We start from the raw sequence: 23,155 nt of genomic DNA, 5'->3' as shown, positions 1-23,155 counted from the left end.
TAAGCACTTACATGAGTGCATGGATCGTGCAATCCCTAACAGAACCAAGATGCTATCCTCCAAAAAAAAAGGAAGCCAATCTGGTGGTCCCCTGCTATAAACAAACTCTACAACAGAAGAAAGAAACTGTTGCAAAAAAGAGTAAAATCCCATGACTGGAGGAACTCCGTGGTCAGCCTCCGTAAGAAGCTGAGATCCCTCATAAAATCATCCAAAGCAAGTTACGAAAACAAAATCACCACTGATTCCAAAGACAACCACAAAGCATTCTATAGCTATGTCAAGAATCTTAATGGCAACACTCTGATCTGCTCTGAGTTGCAGCTCAATGGCACTAAATATACAGAACCAACTGATATTGCTAACATCCTGGCAGATAGGTTTAGTGCTAACTTTACCCCACTCTCATCCCCTAAAGGGCCCATCGCTATACTGGAAGAATTTAAAGTTCCTGTAATCATGGCTGCACAGGTAAAAAACACACTCTCCAAAGCCAAGAACACAGCATCCATGGGACCTGACAACATCCCAGGCTGCGTTCTAAATTTACTACAGAACGAACTGGCACCCCACCTAAGTACCATGTTCAATCATAGCCTCACCTCAGGTTTTGTGCCCACTGAATGGCGCACAGCAACGGTTATCCCACTCCACAAAGGGGGAGCCACCATGGACCCCGGGAACTACCGCCCCATTAGTCTGATGATCCTGGTCTGCAAGGCTATGGAACGTATCATCATGGAACTTATAAACAATGACACTGGTAATCTCAAAACTCTGGACCCTACCCAGTTCAGGTTTGTAAAAGGCAGATCATGTCTCCTAAACCTGACACTTCTTTGAAGCGGTCACCAAAGCCATAGATGAGGGTAAGATGGTTCACACAGCCTATCTAGATTTTGCCAAGGCTTTTGTCACCATCCCCCACTCTGGAATTATAGATAAACTCACTAAACTAGGTATAAATCCCTATGTCACAAGATGGGTTGCCAACTGTGTCACTGAAAGAACCCACACTGTGAAAGTAGCAGACTCTAAATCCAACTTCAGACCAGTGACAAGTGGAGTACCACATGGTTCAGTCCTAGGTCCTCTTCTGTTTGGTATCGACTTCTCTGAAGTACAGGCTAACACAGAAGGTCTTTGGCTAACAATTCTCGCAGATGACTGCAAACTAGGAGCCATAATCAAAACTCCTAACAATGTGGGAATGCTACAAAAGGGCCTCACTGAGACAGATACTTGGTGTCAAAGCCATGGCCTCAAGCTCAATGCCAAAAAGTGCATTGTCATCCCTTTTGGTAAAAACTCTGTACATATGAACTACCACATAGGTGGTAGTTTACTTAACATCGAAAGTGTGATAAGAGACCTTGGGACACAGGTGGACAGTAGTTTCTCCTTTGATAATCACATCGCCACAGTAGTCAGGAAACCCATCTACATGGCACACCTCATCACAAAAGGTTTCTCATCCAGGAAAAAAGAAGTCATTATTCCCCTCTACTCATCACTCATTAGACCCATTATAGAATACAGTGCCCCTTTTGGTATGTACCTCACAAAACATCTACAACATCTGGAAAGGCCAGAGAAATACCTCACAAAGAGGATTACCAGCCTCAGACAGATGCCCTACGCAGACTGTCTCAAAAAACTCCAGCTTTACTCTGTCGCTTATCGCCTACTCAGAGGCAATCTCTGCCTAACATACAAAGCTATGTCAAACCCAGAGCTGTTGGACATGCTCCACGTAAAGAAATCCCAATCCCTCCAAGCTACACGCTTCTAGGGACCTAAGCCTTGTCACAACAATAAACACAACCTGCTAGATGGATAGATTCCTGTCCCAGAGACTTCCCATACTCTGGAACAACCTATCTACATCAAACAAAGCTCCTTATTAGCACTCTTCAAGAAAAATCTTGATGATTGGATGGGAGATAGGAAATTCACCCCGGGGATCACTTCTGTGGCTCTGCTTGACAGGGGCACAGGAAAATAATTTTCTTGGGTGGCAAAAGCCAGGGTACCATTTGGCTAGGCTTATATAGGCCCTAGGGCTAATAGCCTAGTACCTACCTATGAACCTTAAGGAATAAATCGAGAATTTTTTTATCTTTGAATGATAACGGTTAGGTTAGTAAAGTCATACCATGGGATGCCTTAAAAATGCATATTAAAGACAGAATGGGAAGATGGGCATGTAATAAAATGTAAGAATGGGATAAAGAGTTGTTAGAAATACAAGATGAAATACACAAAGCAAAGTTTGAATAACAAACAAAGAAATGAGATAATACTAAAGTCATTAAAATAATGACAAAATATCTAACAGTTTTAAAGCATAAAGTGGTGATAGCTTTAGAAAAAATAAAATTGCGTAGTTATGACATGACTTCAAAAATATCTACATAGATTAGCTAATAGAAGCATGATGTTTAGCAAAATGGTAGAAATCAATAATAACCAAATTCTTCCTACTTACCTCAGACATAGAGAATATGCTTAATAGTTTTAAAAGAATTCCACAAGGATCTTAAAGATAAAAAAATAATAATACTAATGAGTGCAACATTGACAATTATTTAAAGAAAAATGTTACTAGCAAACTTAATGACCAACAAATATCACAGTTCAATAAGCCTGTTACCCTGACAGAAGTTAAAGACGCTTTAAAAAGGGTAAGAATGGTAAAGCTGCAGGGTTAGATGGTTTAATTATGGAATTATATAGTCTGTTTCCAATAAATATTTTAGAATTACTGAGTGATGTTTTCAGGATAACTCAGAGTGACAAAATAATTCCTTTCCTCCCTCATGGAAATTTTCTGTAATCTCACCTATACTTAAACAAGGAAAGGATAACAAGTTAGTCTTCTCATACAGACCTATTTCATTATTAAATGTAGACTATAAAACATTTACTTCTGTTTTTGCCACAACATTAAGACATATAGTAGATTAATAAAGATCAAACAGGATTTATAGTCAATAGATTAGCATACAGTAATATAAAAAGGGTGGTAACTATCTTAGATTTAGCAAAAGGAATGAACAAGAAATTAGCCATAATTAGCTTAGATACTGAGAGAGCTTTTGATTCTGTAGATTGTAACTACTTCTTTAAAACTTTGGAAGGATTTGCATTTCCAGAACAGTTTACTGGAATATTGAAAAACTGTATAGAGACTCCAACGCATATGTTAAAACTGGACCTTACATTTCTAAAGGATTCCCTATAAACAAAGACACAAAACAAGGGTGACCCCTGTCTCCTTTACTATCTGCATTAGTTATTGAACCCTTAGCTAATAGTATAAGAAGTAATGAAAAAATTGATGGATTCTCAGTACAGATGGATTCTCAATTGCTAGAGATAGTCAATCTAAAATACAGCTTTTTGCAGATGGCATCTTACTAGTTATATGAGCTTTAATGATTTGATTGAAGAACTAGATGAGGAAATTGAAAAGCTTCAAGAAGTATCACTGCTGAAATAAAACTGAAACTTTATTGTTAAATCAAATACTAGATAGTAAGTTTAAATATTATACAAATATAAATACAATTTGGATTGAAACAAATTAAAATATTTAGGAATAAAAATCTATCAAGATGTGAGTACGATTATTAATAATAATTTTGAAAAAGTAATTTAAGAAGTGTTACCTCTTATTAAAAAAATGGAATGTATTGCTTCTTATTAAAAAATAGAGTTAATGCTTTTTTACTTTTGAGGATAGGTTAGTTCTTAAAGTTATTATATTACCCAAGTATATATATATATATATATATATATATATATATATATATATATATATGTTGCATTCAACAGCTTTAGTACCCAAGAAAAAAACTTTTAAAGAAAATGGAAAAAATGTTAACGTCATTCTTATGGTGTCCTAAAAAGCCAAGAATTACTTATAGAAATCATATAAGATTATGGAAATATGGTGGTATTAGCTTCCCAGATGTAGAATCTTATTAAAGTGCTTCAAGTTTTAACTGTTCTATATTCTGGATAAACTCAACTTACACTAGTCAATGGTAAACCATTCAGAAACAGATTATACTAAATTCTTAGATGTTTAATAAAGATGATAAACTAGAAATATGCAATAATCCTTTCTTCTAGTTAACAAAATTTACCTTCGAAGAAAATTAATTTCAGTCTTTAGACTCTGCATATATGAAATTAATTCTTAAAACAGTTAAGAAATATGTTTTTAAAACCCCATTAATATCAAAATGGAAATTTTTGTGCTTTCCCATTGCACATACCTCTGGATTCAAGGAAACTCAGAACAATATTAAAATTAATTTACTAAAAATGAATGCATTAGTATTATGGTCTGATTTCTTAAAAAAAAAAGCTAAGTCCCACAATATTTAATGAAAAAATATAAGTTGGATGAATCTGTTAACCAGTTAATATTATCCATCAGTAAGAAATAATGAGTTTGTGAATAATATGAGTAAAGAGGATAATAACACTATTGCCTCATTATGAATGCTGCTATTGAAAGTAGATTGACATACAAAGAAAGCTTATCAAAACTATGTAAGTTAATTATAAAAAATAATAATTTCAATGCATAATTCTGGAACTTTTTAGATGGTGGATTGAGTGACTCAATAGAAGGTAAGAATAAAACTTTGTTACTTAAATCAGTTGGTCAAACTTCTTCAAGTTTATACTGGAAAGTTTTTATGTGGAAATATATACATAGAATATTTGTTACTCCCTATAAAATCTCTAAGTTTAGTAAAATTACTTCTTTAGTTTATTGGTAGCGCAGTAAAGATGTAAAAGCTGACTGGACACATGTTTATGGATTGTGAAAAATTAAATGTATACTGGGATAAGATAAGCATATTTTTAAGGGATTATGTTCTGATAATTGCTCTTTAACTAGATCATTAATACTAATTAATGTTTCAATTCTTGTATCTGCAAATACCACAGAGCAGAAAAAGGTTTTGGCCTCTCTTGGCAGTTGCTAGAAAAGCTATTACAAAAAAACTGGCAATCAAACTCATTTCTTACCTGCAGAGTTTTTAAATTTAATAGCAATACTATTTAAAACTGAAAAAGAAGTGATCAGAATAAGATCTATAAATCATACTAAGACTTTTAGAGGTTGGGATAGCCTTGAAATGTTGTTATTGTAATATCAAGACTCTTAATGTGTTAACTGTATAGGATTACCTTGATGATTCAATGTACTCCTATCATTGTATAATGATATGTCATGTCACATTTCTTCTTTTCTGTGTATATACTGTAAATACATTAAATTAATAAACATTTTCTTACAAAAAATATGCATATTTAGCATTCAAATAAAGACACTAACATTTTTTATTCATATTAGATTTTATTTCAGCAGATGAAATTATTTCACATATTGTACTACTTTGTTATTGTCTTAATATTTGTAACCATTGTTCATTTTTTTTTAATACTGTTTAAAGTGTACTTTTAGAACTTTTCTCCCTGGGCCTCCACTAAAAATGGGCTCATACCCAGTTGGACTTTCCCTGTAAACAAATGTCAAATAAATGAATAAATAAATAAATTACCAAGCTTCAGCGCAGAACGTCTTCAGCCTACTGAAAAAAGCACAGTATCACCAATAAACTGTGCGTTTAAATTTTAGTGTGTGGCTCTTGCTTTAATTTTATTTTCAAAAAATCTAGAGTAACATTTCAGTGCTGTAAGTTAATAGAATCATAATATTTTGTTTTATTTCATTTTTGTTAGTTTATTTGGCTACTCATTGCATATAGTCATCTAAGGGAGTTCTTCAGGTATGACCCACTTCTATAAGGTAATAAGACTGAGCTACAGACATCAGCAGATAATATATATAATAATACTGGGCATCAGAATAACAGTGCAAATAATAGGCAAAACAGCAGTATAGAAAATGTATGCATAATAGGATAAGTGATTGCAGTGTGAGAAACTATAACCATTTGAGATGTCCTGTCAGGGCTTGGCATATGACTCTGAACTTTCCCTTACAAAATCAGGATACCATATTTTGCTTGTTTGGCACTCGGCCTTCCTGAGAACACTGGAAAATATGAAGGTCTCTCCAAACACCATTATATTGGGCGACTTCAACTACCCAAACATAGACTGGGAGCATTACTCTAGCTCCAACACCCTAGCCCAAAGGTTCCTAGAATTTATAAACTCAAATGCTATGGAACAAATTGTTACCACTCCCACAAGAGGGGAAAACATACTGGACCTGATCATCACCAACATGGGGACTCTATGCTCCAGACCAGAAGTGTATCCCACACTGGTAAGATCAGACCATAAACTAATCTCACTGGATATTCACATCCCGACCCCACCCCCTGCCCAGAAAACCACAGTGAAAAACTTCTCTAAAGCAAATTTCACACTCCTCAAAACTGAGGTGGAATCCTTCAAAGCCCCCGGGCCTGTGGAAAATACGGCCCAGACCACAGAATCCTTTATAAACGCATTCTATGAACACCTTCAGGAATGCATGGATCATGCGATCCCAAATAAAACCAAGACCCAATCCTCCAAAGGCAGACATCCTGTCTGGCGGACCCCAGCCATAAACAAACTATACAATAGAAGGAGGGAGCTACTAAATGATAGAGCCAAATCCCAAAAAGGGAAGGCATCACTGATCAGTATTAGCAAAAAACTACGGGCACACATAAAATTGTCTAAGGCCAGCTTCGAGAGAAAAATTGCACAGGACACTAAGGATAATGACAAGGCTTTCTTTAGTTATATTAGGAACCTGGGTGGTAATTCCCAGATATGCTCAGAATTAGTCCAAAATGACAAAAATACACGAACCCACAGACATTGCCAACATCCTAGCTGACAGGTTCAGCGCAAACTCCCCACCAAAGGGCAAATATCTATCCCAGCAGAGTGCTGCCCCTGACATCTCAGATGCTCAGGTAAGAGCCGCCCTCTCCAAAACAAAAACACAGCATCAATGGGACCAGATGGTGTCCCGGCTCGTCCTACATGAACTCCAAGAAGAGCTAAACCCAAACATAAAACTACTGTTCAATCTCAGCCTTACTACAGGATATGTGCCCAAAGAGTGGCGTACAGCAACAGTGGTCCCTCTCCATAAAGGTGGTGCCTCAACGGATCCTGGAAACTATCGCTCCATAAGCCTGACTAGCTTGGTCTGCAAAGCTATGGAAAGGATCATCATGGACCTCATAAATAAAGATATTGGGGACCTACAAACACTGGATCCTACCCAGTTCGGCTTTGTTAAGGGCAGATCCTGCCTCTTAAACCTGGTTGATTTCTTTGAAACAGTCACCAAGGCCATTGACGAGGGGAAGGTGATCCACACAGCCTACCTGGACCTCGCAAAAGCCTTTGATACAATACCCCACTCGGGCATTATAGATAAGCTCACCAGCTTAAATATAAACCCCTATGTCACTAGATGGATTGCAAACTGGCTCAAGGACAGAACCCACATGGTTAGAATTGCTGGAGCCATGTCAGACTCCAAACCAGTTACAAGTGGTGTCCCACAAGGCTCAGTCCTGGGACCTCTCTTGTTCGGTATATATTTCTCTGAGGTACAGGCCAACACGGAAGAACTGTGGCTGTCCAAGTTCGCAGATGACTGCAAACTGGGCGCCATTATCGACTCTCCAGCCGACACAAGCATCCTCCAAAAGGGCCTCATAGAAACAGACAACTGGTGCCAGAGCCATGGCCTCAAGCTAAATGCCAAAAAGTGTATAGTCATCCCCTTTGGCAAAAACAAAGTGCCCACAAATTACCACATAGGTGGTAATCCATTAAGTACAGAAGAAGTAATTAGGGACCTGGGGAACCAAGTTGATAGCAATCTCTCATTTGACAACCACGTGGCCAAAGTGGTTAGAAAAACATTTTATATAGCCCACCTAATCATGAAGGGATTCACATCTAGATCAGGGGAGGTCATCGTGCCTCTTTACTCATCCCTCATCAGGCCCATACTTGAGTACAATGCCCCTTTTGGGATGTACCTTACCAGACACCTGCAGCAACTGGAAAGACCCCAAAAGTACCTCACCAAGAGGATCAAAGGGCTCAAACAGATGCCATATGCTGCCCGGTTAAAGAAACTCCAGCTCTGCTCAGTGGCATACCGCCTGTTCAGAGGCGATCTGTGCCTGACGTATAAAGCCATGTCCAACCCGGAATTAATGGACATGCTGCACCTCAGAAAATCCAAATCCCATCGAGCTACGCGCTTGAGAGACTTGAAACTCAGCACTGAAATAAATAGGACATGCTGGAGGGACAGATTCATAACCCAGAGGCTCCCTTCACTCTGGAATAAAATCCCAGTCCAGGTTAGGCAGAGTCCCTCATTGACTCTCTTCAAGAGGAATCTTGATGAGTGGATGGGAGATCGTAGGTTTACCCCGGGTATCACTTCTGTGTCACTGTTAGACAGAGGCACAGTATACTAACCTCGAAAAAGGGCATAGCAAAATAAATTTAAAATGGGTTGCGAAAGGCAAACACATTCTGGCTAGGCTTATAAATGCCCTAGGGCAGATAGCCTAGTATGAACCTATGAACCTATAAACATTTACTTAAATTATTTTACACAGGGGATCCTTTTTAAAGTAAGAGCCTAATGTAAGTTCTGAATGAGAGCTCAGACTTGTTTCCCAAAAGAAAGAAAGTCTTCTGGGCACTCTCCTTCCAATACTTCCTTCACAATTTTCTCAGCAAGCCTGTAACATTCATTCCAGACAACCTAAAGCAGATTGTATATAAATTAGAAATGGCTGCATGTAGGACACTGGATATTTACAGGGCAGGAATAATGAATAGCTGCATCCATGACACTGAATATTTATAGGGCAGGAGTAATGTTAGGGAATCAATATAACATCAATCTTCTAGGGTAAGGGAGGGTAAACACCAGTCAGGAGAAGCATCTCCATATGTCTGTAGGACTAGTCAAAGGAAAGGGCAAGAGCATGTGGATACCATAAAAATTACTGATGGGTTAATGAACTGTAAAGAAGCTACAGTCTTTATAGCTAGGATTTATTCCAGGACTTGCACATGAATGCCATGTGACACATTTACTGAAATGCTAGAGCTGCGTTATATTTGCTCAGAAACAATCTTGATTAAATTTCCTTGATTAAACTGTTGGCATTTATTGGCAAACTGCTCCTATTAAAATGTTATCATGGCAATTTTTCAGCTATGATCAGTTCTAATTCCGAGCCACACTAAATAAAGTTCATTCATTCTTAAAAAAAGCACAGCTGCAGGTCAAAGGGGGAAGATCCCCTTTTTTTGTTTCCATTCCTCATTGAATTCTGTTCTTGAATTGCCAAAATCATATTTTAAATAGGTTCCAAATTCATCCTAAAGTGTTAACTCTGAGCAAGAGTGAAATCCATGCTTTTATAAAGCACCATGGTTCATAGGTTCACAGGTAGGTACTAGGCTATTGGCCCTAGGGCCTATATAAGCCTAGCCAAAAAGGTACCCTGGCTTTCGCTACCCAACAAAATTATTTTCCTGTGCCCCTTACCAGCAGAGCCACAGAGGTGATCCCTGGGGTGAATTTCTTATTTCCCATCCAATCATCAAGATTTTTCTTGAAGAGTGCTAATGAGGAGCTTTGTTTGATATAGATAGGTAGTTTGTTCCAGAGTATGGAAAGTCTCCGGGACAGGAATCTATTCCTCCAGCATGTTCTGTTTATTGTTGTGACAAGGTTTAGGTTCCTAGAGAGTGTAACTCAGAGGGAATGGGATTTCTTTACGTGGAGCATGTCCAACAGCTCTGGGTTTGACATAGCTTTGTATTTTAGGCAAAGATCGCCTCTGAGATGGCGATATGTGACGGAGTAAAGCTGAAGTTTTTTGAGACCGTCTGCGTAGGGCATCTGTTTGAGGTTGGTAATCCTCTTTGTGAGATATTTCAGCAGCCTTTCCAGTTGTTGTAGATGTCTTGTGAGGTACATACCAAAAAGGGTGTTGTACTCTATAATGGGTCTAATGAGTGACAAGTAGAGGGGGAACAATGACCTCTTTTTCCTGGATGAGAAACCTTTTGTGATGAGGTGTGTCATGTAGAAGGATTTCCTGACTACTGTGGCGATGTGATTATCAAAAGACAGACTACTGTCCACCTGTCTCCCAAGGTCTCTTGTCACACTTTCAGTGTTAAGTAGACTACCACCTATGTGGTAGCTCATGGGTACAGAGTTTTTACCAAAGGGGATGACAATGCACTTTTTGGCATTTTGCTTGAGGTCATGGCTTTGACACCACGTATCTGTCTCAGTGAGGCCCATTTGTAGGATGTCCACATTGTTAGGAGTTTTGATTATGGCTCCTAGTTTGCAGTCATCTGCAAACTTCATTAGCCAAAGACCTTCTGTGTTAGCCTGTACTTCAGAAAAGTAGATACCAAACAGGAGGGAACCCAGGACTGAACCCAGTAGTACTCCACTTGTCACTGGTCTGGAGTTGGATTTGGAGTCTGCTACTTTCACAGTGTGGATTCTGTCAGTGAGCCAGCTGGCAACCCATCTTGTGACACAGGGATTTATACCTAGTGAGTTTATCTATAATTCCAGAGTGGGGGATGGTGTAAAAAGCCTTGGCAAGATCTAGATAGGCTGTGTGAACCACCTTACCCTCATGTATGGCTTTGGTGACTGCTTCAAAGAAGTCTATCAGGTTTAGAAGACATGATCTTCCTTTTACAAACCCGAACTGGGTATGATCCAGAGTTTGGAGATTACCAATGTCTTTGTTTATAAGTTCCATGATGATAACATTCCATGGCCTTGCAGACAAGGCTCATTAGGCTAATGGGGTGGTAGTTCCCGGGTTCCGTGGTGGCTCCCCCTTTGTGGAGTGGGATAACCGTCGCTGTGCACCATTCAGTGGGGCAAAAAGCCTGAGGTGAGGCTATGATTAAACATGGTGCTTAGGTGGGGTGCCAGTTCATTCTGTAGTTCATGTAGAACGCAGTCTGGGATGTCGTCAGGTCCCATGGATGCTGTGTTCTTGGCTTTAGAGAGTGTGATTTTTACCTGTGCAGCCGTGATGACAGGAAGTTTGCATTCTTCCGGTATAGAGATGGGCCCTATAGGGGGTGAGAGGGGGGTTTAGCACTGAACCTATCTGCCAGGATGTCGGCAATATCAGTTGGTTCTGTATATTTAGTGCCATTGTGCTGTAACTCAAAGCAGATCTGAGTGCTGCCATTGAGATTCTTGACATAGCTATAGAATGCTTTGTGGTTGTCTTTAGAATCAGTGGCGATTTTGTTTTCGTAACTAGCTTTGGTAACTTATATTATTTATTAGGAAATACTGTAAAGCAAAATTGCATTCCAAACGATTTATGCAAGTAGTAATTCAAGTTTCATTGCAAGCATTTACAGGGCTGAACCTCACTTAACTGTCCACTACAGAAATGCACAATTACTACTGATTCTCAAAACATTCTTCAAGACCTTTACAAAGAATTCCATTCCACTCTTCCACTGACTGTACATGCCCTTAGGAAGTATAGCATACCATATGGTATAGGCGACCTCACAAAACAGATTCATTCTGGGAAACTCTTCCCGTTGTTTTACCAGTTCTGCAATGTAATGTAGAAACCTACAGTCCATTGTTGACTAGCTTATCACTTTATAATTTGAAGGCAACGGCTTTCCAGTAGCATATTAGCATTATCATAGCATAGCATTTAATCAACCTGATGGAGCTGAGGTCACTTTTTGTAATGTGGGTCCAAAGAGATAAGATGACTGTGGAGTTAATGGGAAGCAGTGGAAGGTCCATGCAATAAACATCGACATAAAATTGTGCAACAGAGGAAAATCTAAAAACTGGGAGGCTACAAGAACTGTCTCGTTTTCCTAATGGAGTATAAAATGTTAACACGTTGCTAGATTAGACAGGGGCAGGGAATTTCTTAGCTCCCTCATATCATATCTTATTCAGTAAGTATAAATTATGCATTCTGACAAAAGTTGCAGTTTACATTTATCTGTGTTGTATCGTACTATAATGAACTGAAGCTGTACTGCCTACTTTAGCTTTGTTACCAGTACGTATTTAGTACAATTACTATAATATATACACATGCATTATATTTACATTATAAATATATAACTGTATTTCTTACGTTGCTGATGAACTTTAATCAACAGAAAATATGTCTAAGAAGTTCATCAGCGATCACAAATCTGTGTCTTTTGGCTTTTCCCGGTTAGGGGTGGCCACAGCAGAACTCCGGTCCACTAATGACTGGCAGTGGATTTTTACGGTGCCGAGTTACCAGCCCAACACCCAACCTTCAAAGAAGGCACACCCATTCACGCACTCATCTACCTGCATCTCTTTCAAACGTCACTCGACCACAGGGAGGACATGCAGACTCCACATAGAAGGAGCTCCAGCGATCACAAATACAAATACAAAAAAAAAACACCAAACTATAAAGATCACCAATGTAAATGAATGTATTAGATTTGCAATTACTTAAAAAAACAAAAACATTGCTTTCATGCCCTTACAACCCCTGGACATGAATCACCTTCCGCTCACCAGGAAGGGCAATCCTGCAGCAGATGCTCAATCCCATCTTCCCCTGCCACCTCTTACAGACATTTAAGTCCTTAATCAAACTCAGGCTGCCTGCGGCTTAATCACAGCTTCATCCCTCTGTGTTACATAGTTGGCATACTAGGTACACACAACATAGCTATACATCCTACCATTTCTGCCCCTTTATTCTGGTACCCTAATATCAGCAAAAGCAACCATACTGTCCACTTTTCAAAGTTATGCAACAAGGGTATGACGCGGTGGAAATTGTTCTTTTTCTGGTTGACATATACAGTGATGACATGTAAAGTACATTCCAACAACCATCAATACGTCTGCAATGTTTGACTGCTAGTGGCAGAAAGTCATTTATTAATAACTCTGATCTTCTTTATGGCAGCAGCATGTGAGCACATGCCCATTTCTTCCCAATGAAAACACCATTTGTCTCACCCCAGCCAACCCTTCAAACAAAGCCTGTTCCCATACTTGAGTTAACAGAAATCTCTTCTTGAGCTTATGTTGTTAAATGATACTTTTCTAAAGTGACTTCATGTTTCTTATCAGTCATACTGACCGAGTCCAACTCTGGTGAGTGTAATGGAAAGGGCAACATGAATCCCCATCACTGGTATAATCATTGTGAGTTCATGCACACCAACATCACTGCCCCTCCTCATGTTTTCACGAGCTCAAGGTTTTAGAGTAGCTCAAGGCCAAGTCCCTATCCCATGATGCTCTCTGTCTCACCTCAGATCTAGTTTGCTGATCCCAGCATGTAAAAACATAATGATCCATAACAGACACTGTACCTAATAATTTGTATTAGCACTGTACATTTCCTAATTAGTTATTATCAGTTTAGAAACTAATACCCTTGCAATGATGACATAATGCACCCTTCCTTGTAGTCTTCTGTGCCATGACTGCAAATGGGAATTGCACTGCTCGGTGCACTGACACATAATAAATAAAACAATCATACCCCTGCATATCTATATATATAAAACTGTATAAATTATAATATTTTAAACTGAACCAATAGTGTAAAGATTTTTATCTCTTATAGGAAGCTACAAGTGAGCGTAACTTACCTCTCCAGCTCCTTGAAAAACAAACTTATGATCAGAAAGTCTATTTTTTGTGATTTTTAATGCTGCTAAGAGGCCAGCAACTGCGACAGATGCAGTTCCTAAGAAGAGAAAAGAAAACAAAAACTCATCACAGGGCTTTGAGATAAAATCATACTATGTTTTTGCCAAAAGAACTGAATATAAAATGCAGTACTTAAAACAGTTGTTGTCATTACAAAATGTAAAAAACTCAGTGATCTCAGAACTGTTATTAGTCAAGGATTGTTTGAAACTTAATATCAGTAAAACAGAAATTCTAATGTGTGATGGCAGAAGCATGATTCCTTCATCTTAATTAATCTCATAAAATGCATCTAGTGACACTGATGTGTTTCTAATTATATTATACAGAAACCAAACTTTCTTTACTTCCATTTAACTCAGATGAGATCTGTACATTGCCAGGTGCTTTGCTTGTTTCTCTTTACAGTGCAACTGGGGATTTGTTGCGTGATTTCTCACAGTATAAAATTTGTTCTGTACCCTCCAAAATGCTATACACAAAATACTGTGACTCGGGTTTCTGGAGCCAAACATACTTCATCATTAATATTAAATAAATTAAAGTAATGTTTTTCGGAAAATGATTATAGCTTGGCTGCTGTGCCAAACCATTTTTAACTCTCATGTTGTCTGATTTTTATCACTGTTTTGTTTTATTTGAATGTATAAGAAAGGGTGTGCTATTTTGGTTGAGAGGACCATCAAGTGATACAGCACAGTTCTGTCAGTACTAAAAGAGTTCCAGATAAATGTTTTGCTCAACTTAAGTATAAACAAAATGTTTATTGAGAACTTTTGCTACTTTGTGAGTCAGCAGATGGGAAAAAGTCACCAGTGTACTTACTCTTCAGCTGTATTACTACATTTACTAGAAAACCCTAAGGGCAACCTCTGAGCCATGCTGTCAGTAACAGAAATCTCTTCTTGAGCTTATGTTGTTAAATGATACTTTTCTAAAGTGACTTCATGTTTCTTATCAGTCATACTGACCGAGTCCAACTCTGGTGAGTGTAATGGAAAGGGCAACATGAATCCCCATCACTGGTATAATCATTGTGAGTTCATGCACACCAACATCACTGCCCCTCCTTAACCAAGGCCTTGAATTTACTATGCCTATTCTTGGTCTAAGGTTTATTAGCAGTAGCTAGAGTGGAGCAGACTAAACGTCCCTAAGCATTGTGCTTCCTGGACTGTAACTCTGATTGTTACCCACCACTTGCAAAGGTCTCATAGTTACTAGTGGAGAAAGTCACTAAGTTAACAGCTTTTTTGCAAGCTTCAGAGTCAGATTCTAATGGTATTGTGCTAGCAGTGCTTTCATTTAACTTGCAACAATTATGTTATAATTAAGGCAATACAGTGTAACTTGTATTTAACTGAATTCATATACGGAATGTGGAAGAATAGGGGAAAAAAGAAGTTATGTACTTACCCTAACGTTCCATGCGAGTTGTTCATCTCGCCTTCATTCTTATACATAGGTTTGGAGGCGATCCGTCGGCCGCTTTCACGAGCTCAAGGTTTTAGAGTAGCTCAAGGCCAAGTCCCTATCCCATGATGCTCTCTGTCTCACCTCAGATCTAGTTTGCTGATCCCAGCATGTAAAAACATAATGATCCATAAAAGGCACTCCAGCCGGAGTAAAAAAAAACTAGAACAAGACCCATCAGGCCACAAGTCTTACTTGTTCTTTGAGAAACCTAGAGGGGGAAGACGGGTGGGAGTGTAAGAATGAAGGCGAGATGAACAACTCACATGGAACATTATGGTAAGTACATAACTTCTTTATGTGAAGTTGTTCTATCTCACCATTCATTCTTACACATGGGTAGAGTCCCAAGCACCCTAATCCTGGGTGGCTCATGGGAGTATATTCCTGAGGACAGTGGAACCAAAGGAAGCCCTGTGCCTGGAGGCCCTATCTACTTTGTAATGCGTGATGAAGGTATGCGGCTTAGACCAAGTGGCAGCTGCACATATACTGTCCAAAGACAGCCTAGACACAATCTGAGGAAGTAGAAACAGCCCTAGTGGAATGCCCTTTCAAGCCATGTTCTAATGGTTGATTCGCTGAGGAATATGTACATTTTATGCGGTCAGTTAACCATTTGGAAAGAGTAACTTTGGTTACTGGCAGCCCTTTCCTAGTGTCAGCATGAGTAACAAAGAGTTGTTCTGATTTTCTAAATTCCTTTGTTCTGTCCAAATAGAATCTTAATTGCCTGTGAACATCAAGCTTATGCAACATATACGCCAACTTGTTAGAATGGTTACTGAAGAAAGTTGGGAGTTCAATAGTTTGATTCAGGTTAGTCTCGGAACACACCTTTGGAAGGAAGGAAGGGTTAGTCCTCACTGATACTCTGTCGGGGTGAAATACCAAATATGGGGGTTTGATAGATAGGGCCTGAAGTTCGGACACTACGTGCTGAGGTAATGGCTACCAAGAAAACTGTTTTCCAAGAGAGAAATTTTAAATGGCAAAATGATGTAAGCTCAAAGGGAGGAAGAATAATACATGACAGCACAAAATTCAGATTCCAGGGAGTAAAAGGTTATAACAGGCGGACTAAGATGTATGGTACCCTTTAAGAAGTCCCTACGCAGTCTGTGAGACATGAGGTTAGAACCTTCAGATCCGAGCTGGAAATTTGAAATTGTAGCCAATTGAACTCTTATAGTGGCAGCTGCAGCACCTTCATGAAAAAGCTTAGTCAGGAATTCCAGAATGCTAGCAATTGGGGTGACGTAAGGGTCAACATTATGCTGGGAAGCCCAAAAAGCAAATTGCTTTCATTTGCTGGCGTACAACTTTCTAATGGAAGCTTTATGAGAAGATACAAGAATATGCTGTACCTCCAAGGAAAAATCGTGTGACCTGGCTAAGTTGGGAATCGGAGCAGCCAAGCTGTCAATTTGAGGGAATGAAGAGAGGGATGAAGAGGCTCCTGACAAATGTGTCAGTAGATCTGGAACTGGGTCCAGAATCCAAGGTTCCTCCAGTTGGTAGAGTTGAAGGAAGGGAAACCAAATATGCCGAGGCCAAAACGGGGCTACTAAAATTACAGTCCTCCCCAGGGCTTTGGCTTTCTGTAAGAATTTCGGAATCAGGGGAGTTGGTGGAAAGGCATATAGGAGACCCGGGGGCTAATCGTGTACAAGCGAGTCCCATGGGCTGTCCCCTGGTGGGGGATTCAGGGCAAAGTAGCTTCTGCATTTGGCATTCAAAGGGGATACAAACAGGTCGCAGCAAGGCTGGCCCCATCTGTGGAAAATCATCTCTGCAGCCCCGTCTTTGAGGGACCACTCATGCGGCATCAGAATGGCTCTGCTCAGTTTGTCCGCGATCATTTTGGATTTCCCCGGGATGTGCATTGCTATCAGTAAGCGCCTGGTGGATACAGCCCACTACCAAATTCTCAAGGCCTCGCGACATAAGGGGTAAGACTTAGTTTCCCCTTGTTTGTTGATATACCAGACCACAGACATGTCGGTCTGGATCGCAATCGTTCCCAGAGATAGAGTGTCATGGAACTACTGCAATGGCAATAGTACTGCTCTCAACTCCAGGACATTGATGTGCAACTGTGACTCTCTGTCTCTGACCAGGTGCATTGGGCTGTTCTTCCCTGAAAAATCCCCCCCCCCCACCCTATCAGAAAAGCATCTGTGGTCACTGTGGCTGATGGTAGGGGAAGAACAAATGGGCGCCCTACTGTTACCTGATTGCTGGTCAACCACGAAAGAAGATCCTTTCTGCAAGAATCTGTAATCATTATCAAGAATGACATTGGAAGTTGTTGGTAAGTCCACTGGGTGAAGAGCAACCACTGAAGTATCATCATGTGCATACACCCCAGAGGAATTGCTATAAGCATTGCTGCCATGGTACCTAGTAGTTTCAACACTTGAGAGGCTGGTATTTTTTTCCTTGTCAGAATGTCTGATACCTGTTTTCGAAGAGAGACTATTCTGTCCAGTGGAAATTTTACCATGGCAGTGGTGGTGTCTAAGTCTGCTCCGATAAAGGAGATACGCTGCGATGGTGGCAATGCAGACTTGTCAAAATTTTTATTCCTAACTGACAGCACAGACTGAGTGTGTGATCCCTGGATAGAATTAGTTGATGCCTGGAGGTGGCGGTAAGGAGCCAGTCATCCAGATATGTAAACACTCAGAATCCTAGACACCTCAGGTGAGCCGTAACCACTGCCATGCATTTGGTAAACACTCTGGGGGCTGTTGTGAGACCAAAGCGCAGTGCTCGGACTTGGTAGTGACTGGCTCCCAGCTGGAAACACAAGTGATCTCTGGATGGTCTGGCCATTTTGATATGATAGTATGCATCCTTGAGATCTATAGAGCACATCCAATTGCCCATTCCTACGAACGGAAGAATCGATTGAAGTGTGACCATCTGGAACTTCTCCTTCTTTATGAAGGCGTTGAGTCTGCTGAGGTCCAAGATGGGCCTCCAGTCCCCTGTTTTCTTTGGAACTAAAAAGAATCTGGAGTAGGTTCCGGATCCTATTGGGCCTGCTGGGACTTGCTGGATGACTCTCTTTTCCTGCAGCCTTTGAATTCCTATGGCTGCTTGAACCCTGAAACTGAGTGGAACGCCTGAGATTTTTCTTCGAGCAGGTGAGGGTTCTGAGAACGGGATGATGTAACCTCTGGTAACAATGCATTGTACCCAAGAATATTTTGTAATGTCTAGCCAGGTGTCTGGATACAAAGACAAGCGACCCCCGACTGCCTCCAGAGTAGGACAGTCGGGCCTCCTTTCAGGAGCACTGGTAGGGCTTGCCAAAGAACTGATCCCTGTCGCCCTGGTTTTGTGGACCCCTCTGCCGCCTGAGCGGCGTCTTCCATTATTACCCCCTCCTCTGCCCCTGGAGGGGGGTACACTACGTGTGTTCTGAAAAGCTCCTTGGGACTTCCAGAACCACATTTTTCCACCCTTTTGCCCTTTGGGGTACGGTCTACTAGGGGTGGAAAAACGGACTCTTACGGCAGATAGAATCTTTCCATCTTGCTCACACCTAGTGAAGGTCTCCTTGACTTTAGGCCCGAAAAGAGACGAGCCATCAAATGAGGTATTAACGAAGGAAGACTTGAAGGCTTCCACAAAAGAGCATAAGCACATCCAGGAATGTCTCCGAAGAGCTATTGCTGAACCCGCTGCCCGACTCGAACCACTGGCTGCAGAAGAAATGAGCCGCATGGACGAGTTAACTATGGAATTAAGGGGATTAACCTGGGCTGTCACCTTATCAGAGACACCTCCATCTGTACTACCCTGCAGAGTATCTCCAAGGTCTTTTAGGAGATCTCTTTGAAGGCAGGTAAAATGTGTCAAGTAGCAAAAGTCGCAGAACTAAAGATGCGTTTCCCATACCTGTCCATAGTCCTGGAATCTCATTTAGGAGGATGGACAGTAGAAGAGGTTTAAGACCTCTCTTTCTTGGTGGTCGCCGCCGCCACCACCCTGGCATCAACTGGCACTCCCTTGGTGAGGAACATTTTATGTTGGGGGGACGTAATAAATTTGTTGGGCCTCTGAGGGACAGGTTCCATAGTATCAGGAGACTCCCACTCCCTTCGAGCAACAAATTCCATTAGTTCATCGAATGGCGGAGTCACCCAGGAGGTGAAGGGTTGAGACTCAAAGGCCGACAGGAGCACTGACTCATCATCAGTAGGGTTAAAGGACTACCACTAACCCCTCTGCTTAAGGACTTCACGGATATCAGAAAAGGAGATATCCTCTAAGGGGGACCATGGGGACCCTTCTGACACCTCTAAATTGGTGTCTGATGTAATAGACTCCTGCGGGGAGTCCAAATGCCTCCTCTTGCAAAACTTCTTCCTGGGAACCTCATCAGTGGGGTCTTCCGGTGAGGTCTCAGTAGAATATGGGTCACCCAATGGGGCTACCTGAGACTCTAGGTCTCAACACTTTACAGGGACCTGTGATGTAGAGGAAGAAAGCTGCACTTTAGGGGAGGAGGAGGAAGGCCTTGATGACGTTGGAATCTTGGAAGACATAACCCTCCTCATATCATTGAAGGCTCCACTGCTCTGACGCGAGGAAGCAGCCGGTTCCGAGGAAGACAGCAAACACCCCGCCACTGACACAGTGAGCTCTGACCCAGAGGAAGGAGCCGAGCTCATCCATGCTGAAGCTCTGAGGGGAAGGGTCGGAACCGACACATCAGTTTGACTCTCCCCCCGAGCCGACCAGAGTGTCGGCTCCCAGACTCCTTGAACGGCACCGAAGCAGTCTGTATTGATGGAGCCGATAGCACTGGAACAGGCCTTGGCTTTGAAGGATCCACAATCATCAGTTCCCCCTCCCGCGGCTCCAAAGGCCCAGCTCAGCTCGGCGGAGGAGTAGACACAGCAGGTAAAATGGTCTTCAGCTCCAAAACCGGTTGGGTCGAAGCCGATAATAATTTGGCTAGTGCCGGGATCTCGAGAAGCCTCTGCACCCTCGGTCCACATCCACATCAGAGAGGGTTCTCGAAGAACGAGTTGAAGGTATCGAAGAGGCCACCGACTGCAAAATCGGTAACCTCAAGGTTTTGGAGACCGGCTCCAATACTGGGGACTGGATCCAAAACACCAGCTCGTTGCACGGCTCCGAAGACTGCGGAGCCAGCAACTGCACCTTAACAGCAAGACTTGGAGCCGAAGACTTAGGCTCAGAAGAAGCTTTAGAGGACTTTGACCCCTTCTATGACTTGAAAGCCTGGTCAGGCTTGTCCAAAGACTCCTGGAAATCTGGTTTCAGCAAACCTCTGTCCACCAGTTTTCTCCTGAGCTCCAGTAACATCCTGCTGCTAAAAGAGTGGCAAATGGAGCAATCCTCCAGGAGATGGACTACCCCCAAACAGTAAACACAACTGAATTGCAAGTCAGTTATTGACATTTTCTGCCTGCATTTAGGGCATTTTTTAAAACCAGACTTTTGTTTCTCTCTGATCATATCAACAACAAAAAATGATATGCACCAATCAGATAGCAAATTTATATAAAGCTATGCAAACCACACAAGAAAGGTAACAGCTAATAACACAGCACACACACACAGCAAACTCTAAGCAGAAATCTACAGAACTAGCAAATATATATATATATATAAAACGCTAACCACAGTTTAACTAACTTCTAAAGTATCTACTTTCAAAAAGCTATATATAAAATACGACAGGGAAAAACACTGTTTTAGCAAACAACAAAAACACGACCAACAGGCCTAAGAGCAGTCACTGTTGAAAGACAAAAATTCTCATTAAAAAAAAAAAAAGGACAAAGCCTAAACGCAAACTAAGGCTAACTTGCCAAAAAGCACTCTATTCAGAGAAAACTGAAAATTTTTAGATAGCAAGATTATAAGAAAAGCAAGAAATACTGGCCCGAGCTCTCTCTCTCTCGACCTCTGATCTGTTGCAGTTGCAAACTAGATCTGAGGTGAGACACAGCATCATGGGATAGGGACTTGGCCTCAAGCTACACTAAAACCTTGAGCTTGTGAAAGCGGCCGACTCGGAGCTGATCCCCATGTGTAAGAATGAATGGCGAGATTGAACAACTTCACATCAGATGTTTAATAAAGTCAAACTATCATTTTGAACTGAGAATTTACGGCACCATGCAAATGCTTTAATTTAATTTGTAACAATTCTGTTATAATTAAGGTAATATAATGTTACTTGTATTTAACTAAATTCATACACAGAATGTAGAAGAATAGACAAACATTTAATAAACTCAAAATATCATTCTGAACTGACAATTTAGGGGAACCATGCAAACAGAAAGTAAGAGAGCATTTGTGAGTGTGTGTGTGTGTGTGTGTGTGTGTGTGTGTGTGTGTGTGTGTGTGTGTACCTATCTTGGATGTAAAACTTTACTATTCTATGTTAGATTGTAGTACTGGACAGAAGAGATGGCTATTATGCTTTTACTGTATGTCATGTTTCCAATATTGTGCATCAAATTCTTTTGGCTGTCAGGATTCTGACAGATTTTTTTTCAACCTTGAGAATTTAGCACAAAAATATAACTGGTTATAAAAATCTACGTTATGCAATTCTGTATCTGCCCTTAGTGAAAAACTGGAGAATGCTGCTGGCCCTGAGCCATACGAATGATTTCTGATCAGCCCTGTAAACTTCAATAATGAAAATCATTGCTGCCCAATCTCTACAAGACATAACCATGGGGAGCTCTCGCACTAAATGAGCTGGGTACTGGTGTACGGGAGCCACTGTTAATCAGCTGAGGGTGGCATTTGTTTTTTCAGGAACTGTTTCTAAACTATGCTTGGATGCAAATGGAAAAATACTAAAATCAAAAGTTGCACCGTAGTTAGATAATAATATGTTATTAATGAGGGGAATTTATTGGTTAAAAAATAAAAGTGGGTAACAGATTTTTCTAAGGATGCTTGAAGACAACCCTAAATGAAATAATACAGGCTCTCTAAGATAAATGATTTTGCTATCTGGACAGTGCTATTTATGCCATCAGTAAGATAATGTGACAAGGCAAGAATTTAGGGATGGACCAAGACTGAGGCAGAGGAGGAAACGGAGTGGGTAATGAGTGTGCATTTACTGTAAAAAAACACATAGGATTGCAAGCCTCCTTGCTTGTTTACTTGCTTCCTAGCATTTGTTATAGACAGTTATCTAACATTTAGATATATTCTCCTTTACACTCTCAAGCCAAGGCAGTACAAATGTATCTATGATGTGTGAACTGTTTGGTTAACATTTTCTGCTCTTCTGACTAAACCAACTGTTATCAAATCAAGAAGTGCAAGACATACTACAAACTATCTTTTTAGAATACATTCTGTTAAAAGAATAAAATGACATTAAGTAATTCTTTTATATTCTTTCACAAGTCTTGCATTTTTCATTGGTGATGATACGAGTCCCCAATTAATAGAATGTGATTTAAGATGAAAAACTTAAATAATGATGCAGTAATCCCAGATGTCGTTATGCTGCTGTAGCTCATGGAGAGCTGTTTATATCTAGTTTAAGTCACTGTAATGAGAACAGGCAAAAGCTTACAGTTTGTACTTTTCACACACTTGATGTGCTATATTTCTATGCTGAAGTGTACGCAAACATAGTGTCCAAAAAATAAAATACCTCAGCTGACAGTCTGTTTAATGTGGTATGTTATGTGATATGTACCCACGCTTGACTAATAACCGATGCATCATGTACAGATAAACAAGAATAATAATAACATTAATAATAATAATAATATATATTTGTTAGGCCCAGTGGACACACAGTCCCTTTTCGGGGATCTGAGAGCAATGTCTGGTTAAGTGACTTGGTCAAGGCAAATAAGGGCTATGGGAATC

At 40.5% G+C, this 23,155-nt stretch overlaps 1 protein-coding gene across 1 annotated transcript in view; it reads right to left on the bottom strand.

Annotated features, from left to right (window-relative positions):
* ME3 (malic enzyme 3) overlaps positions 1–23,155 on the bottom strand; it is a 1,533,849-nt gene that overhangs the window by 257,722 nt on the left and 1,252,972 nt on the right. The window contains exon 13 of the mRNA XM_044071202.1: positions 13,723–13,820. Coding sequence (XP_043927137.1) covers positions 13,723–13,820 — 98 coding nt within the window. The remainder of the gene's footprint in view (positions 1–13,722; positions 13,821–23,155) is intronic.

Source organism: Protopterus annectens, chromosome 5.part0 (genome assembly GCF_019279795.1).
Source record: "Protopterus annectens isolate FY-2018-M chromosome 5.part0, PAN1.0, whole genome shotgun sequence".
Lineage (NCBI taxonomy): Eukaryota > Metazoa > Chordata > Ceratodontiformes > Protopteridae > Protopterus > Protopterus annectens.
The sequence above is the reverse complement of the archived record's forward strand: the minus strand, read 5'-3'. Positions and strand labels throughout refer to the sequence as shown.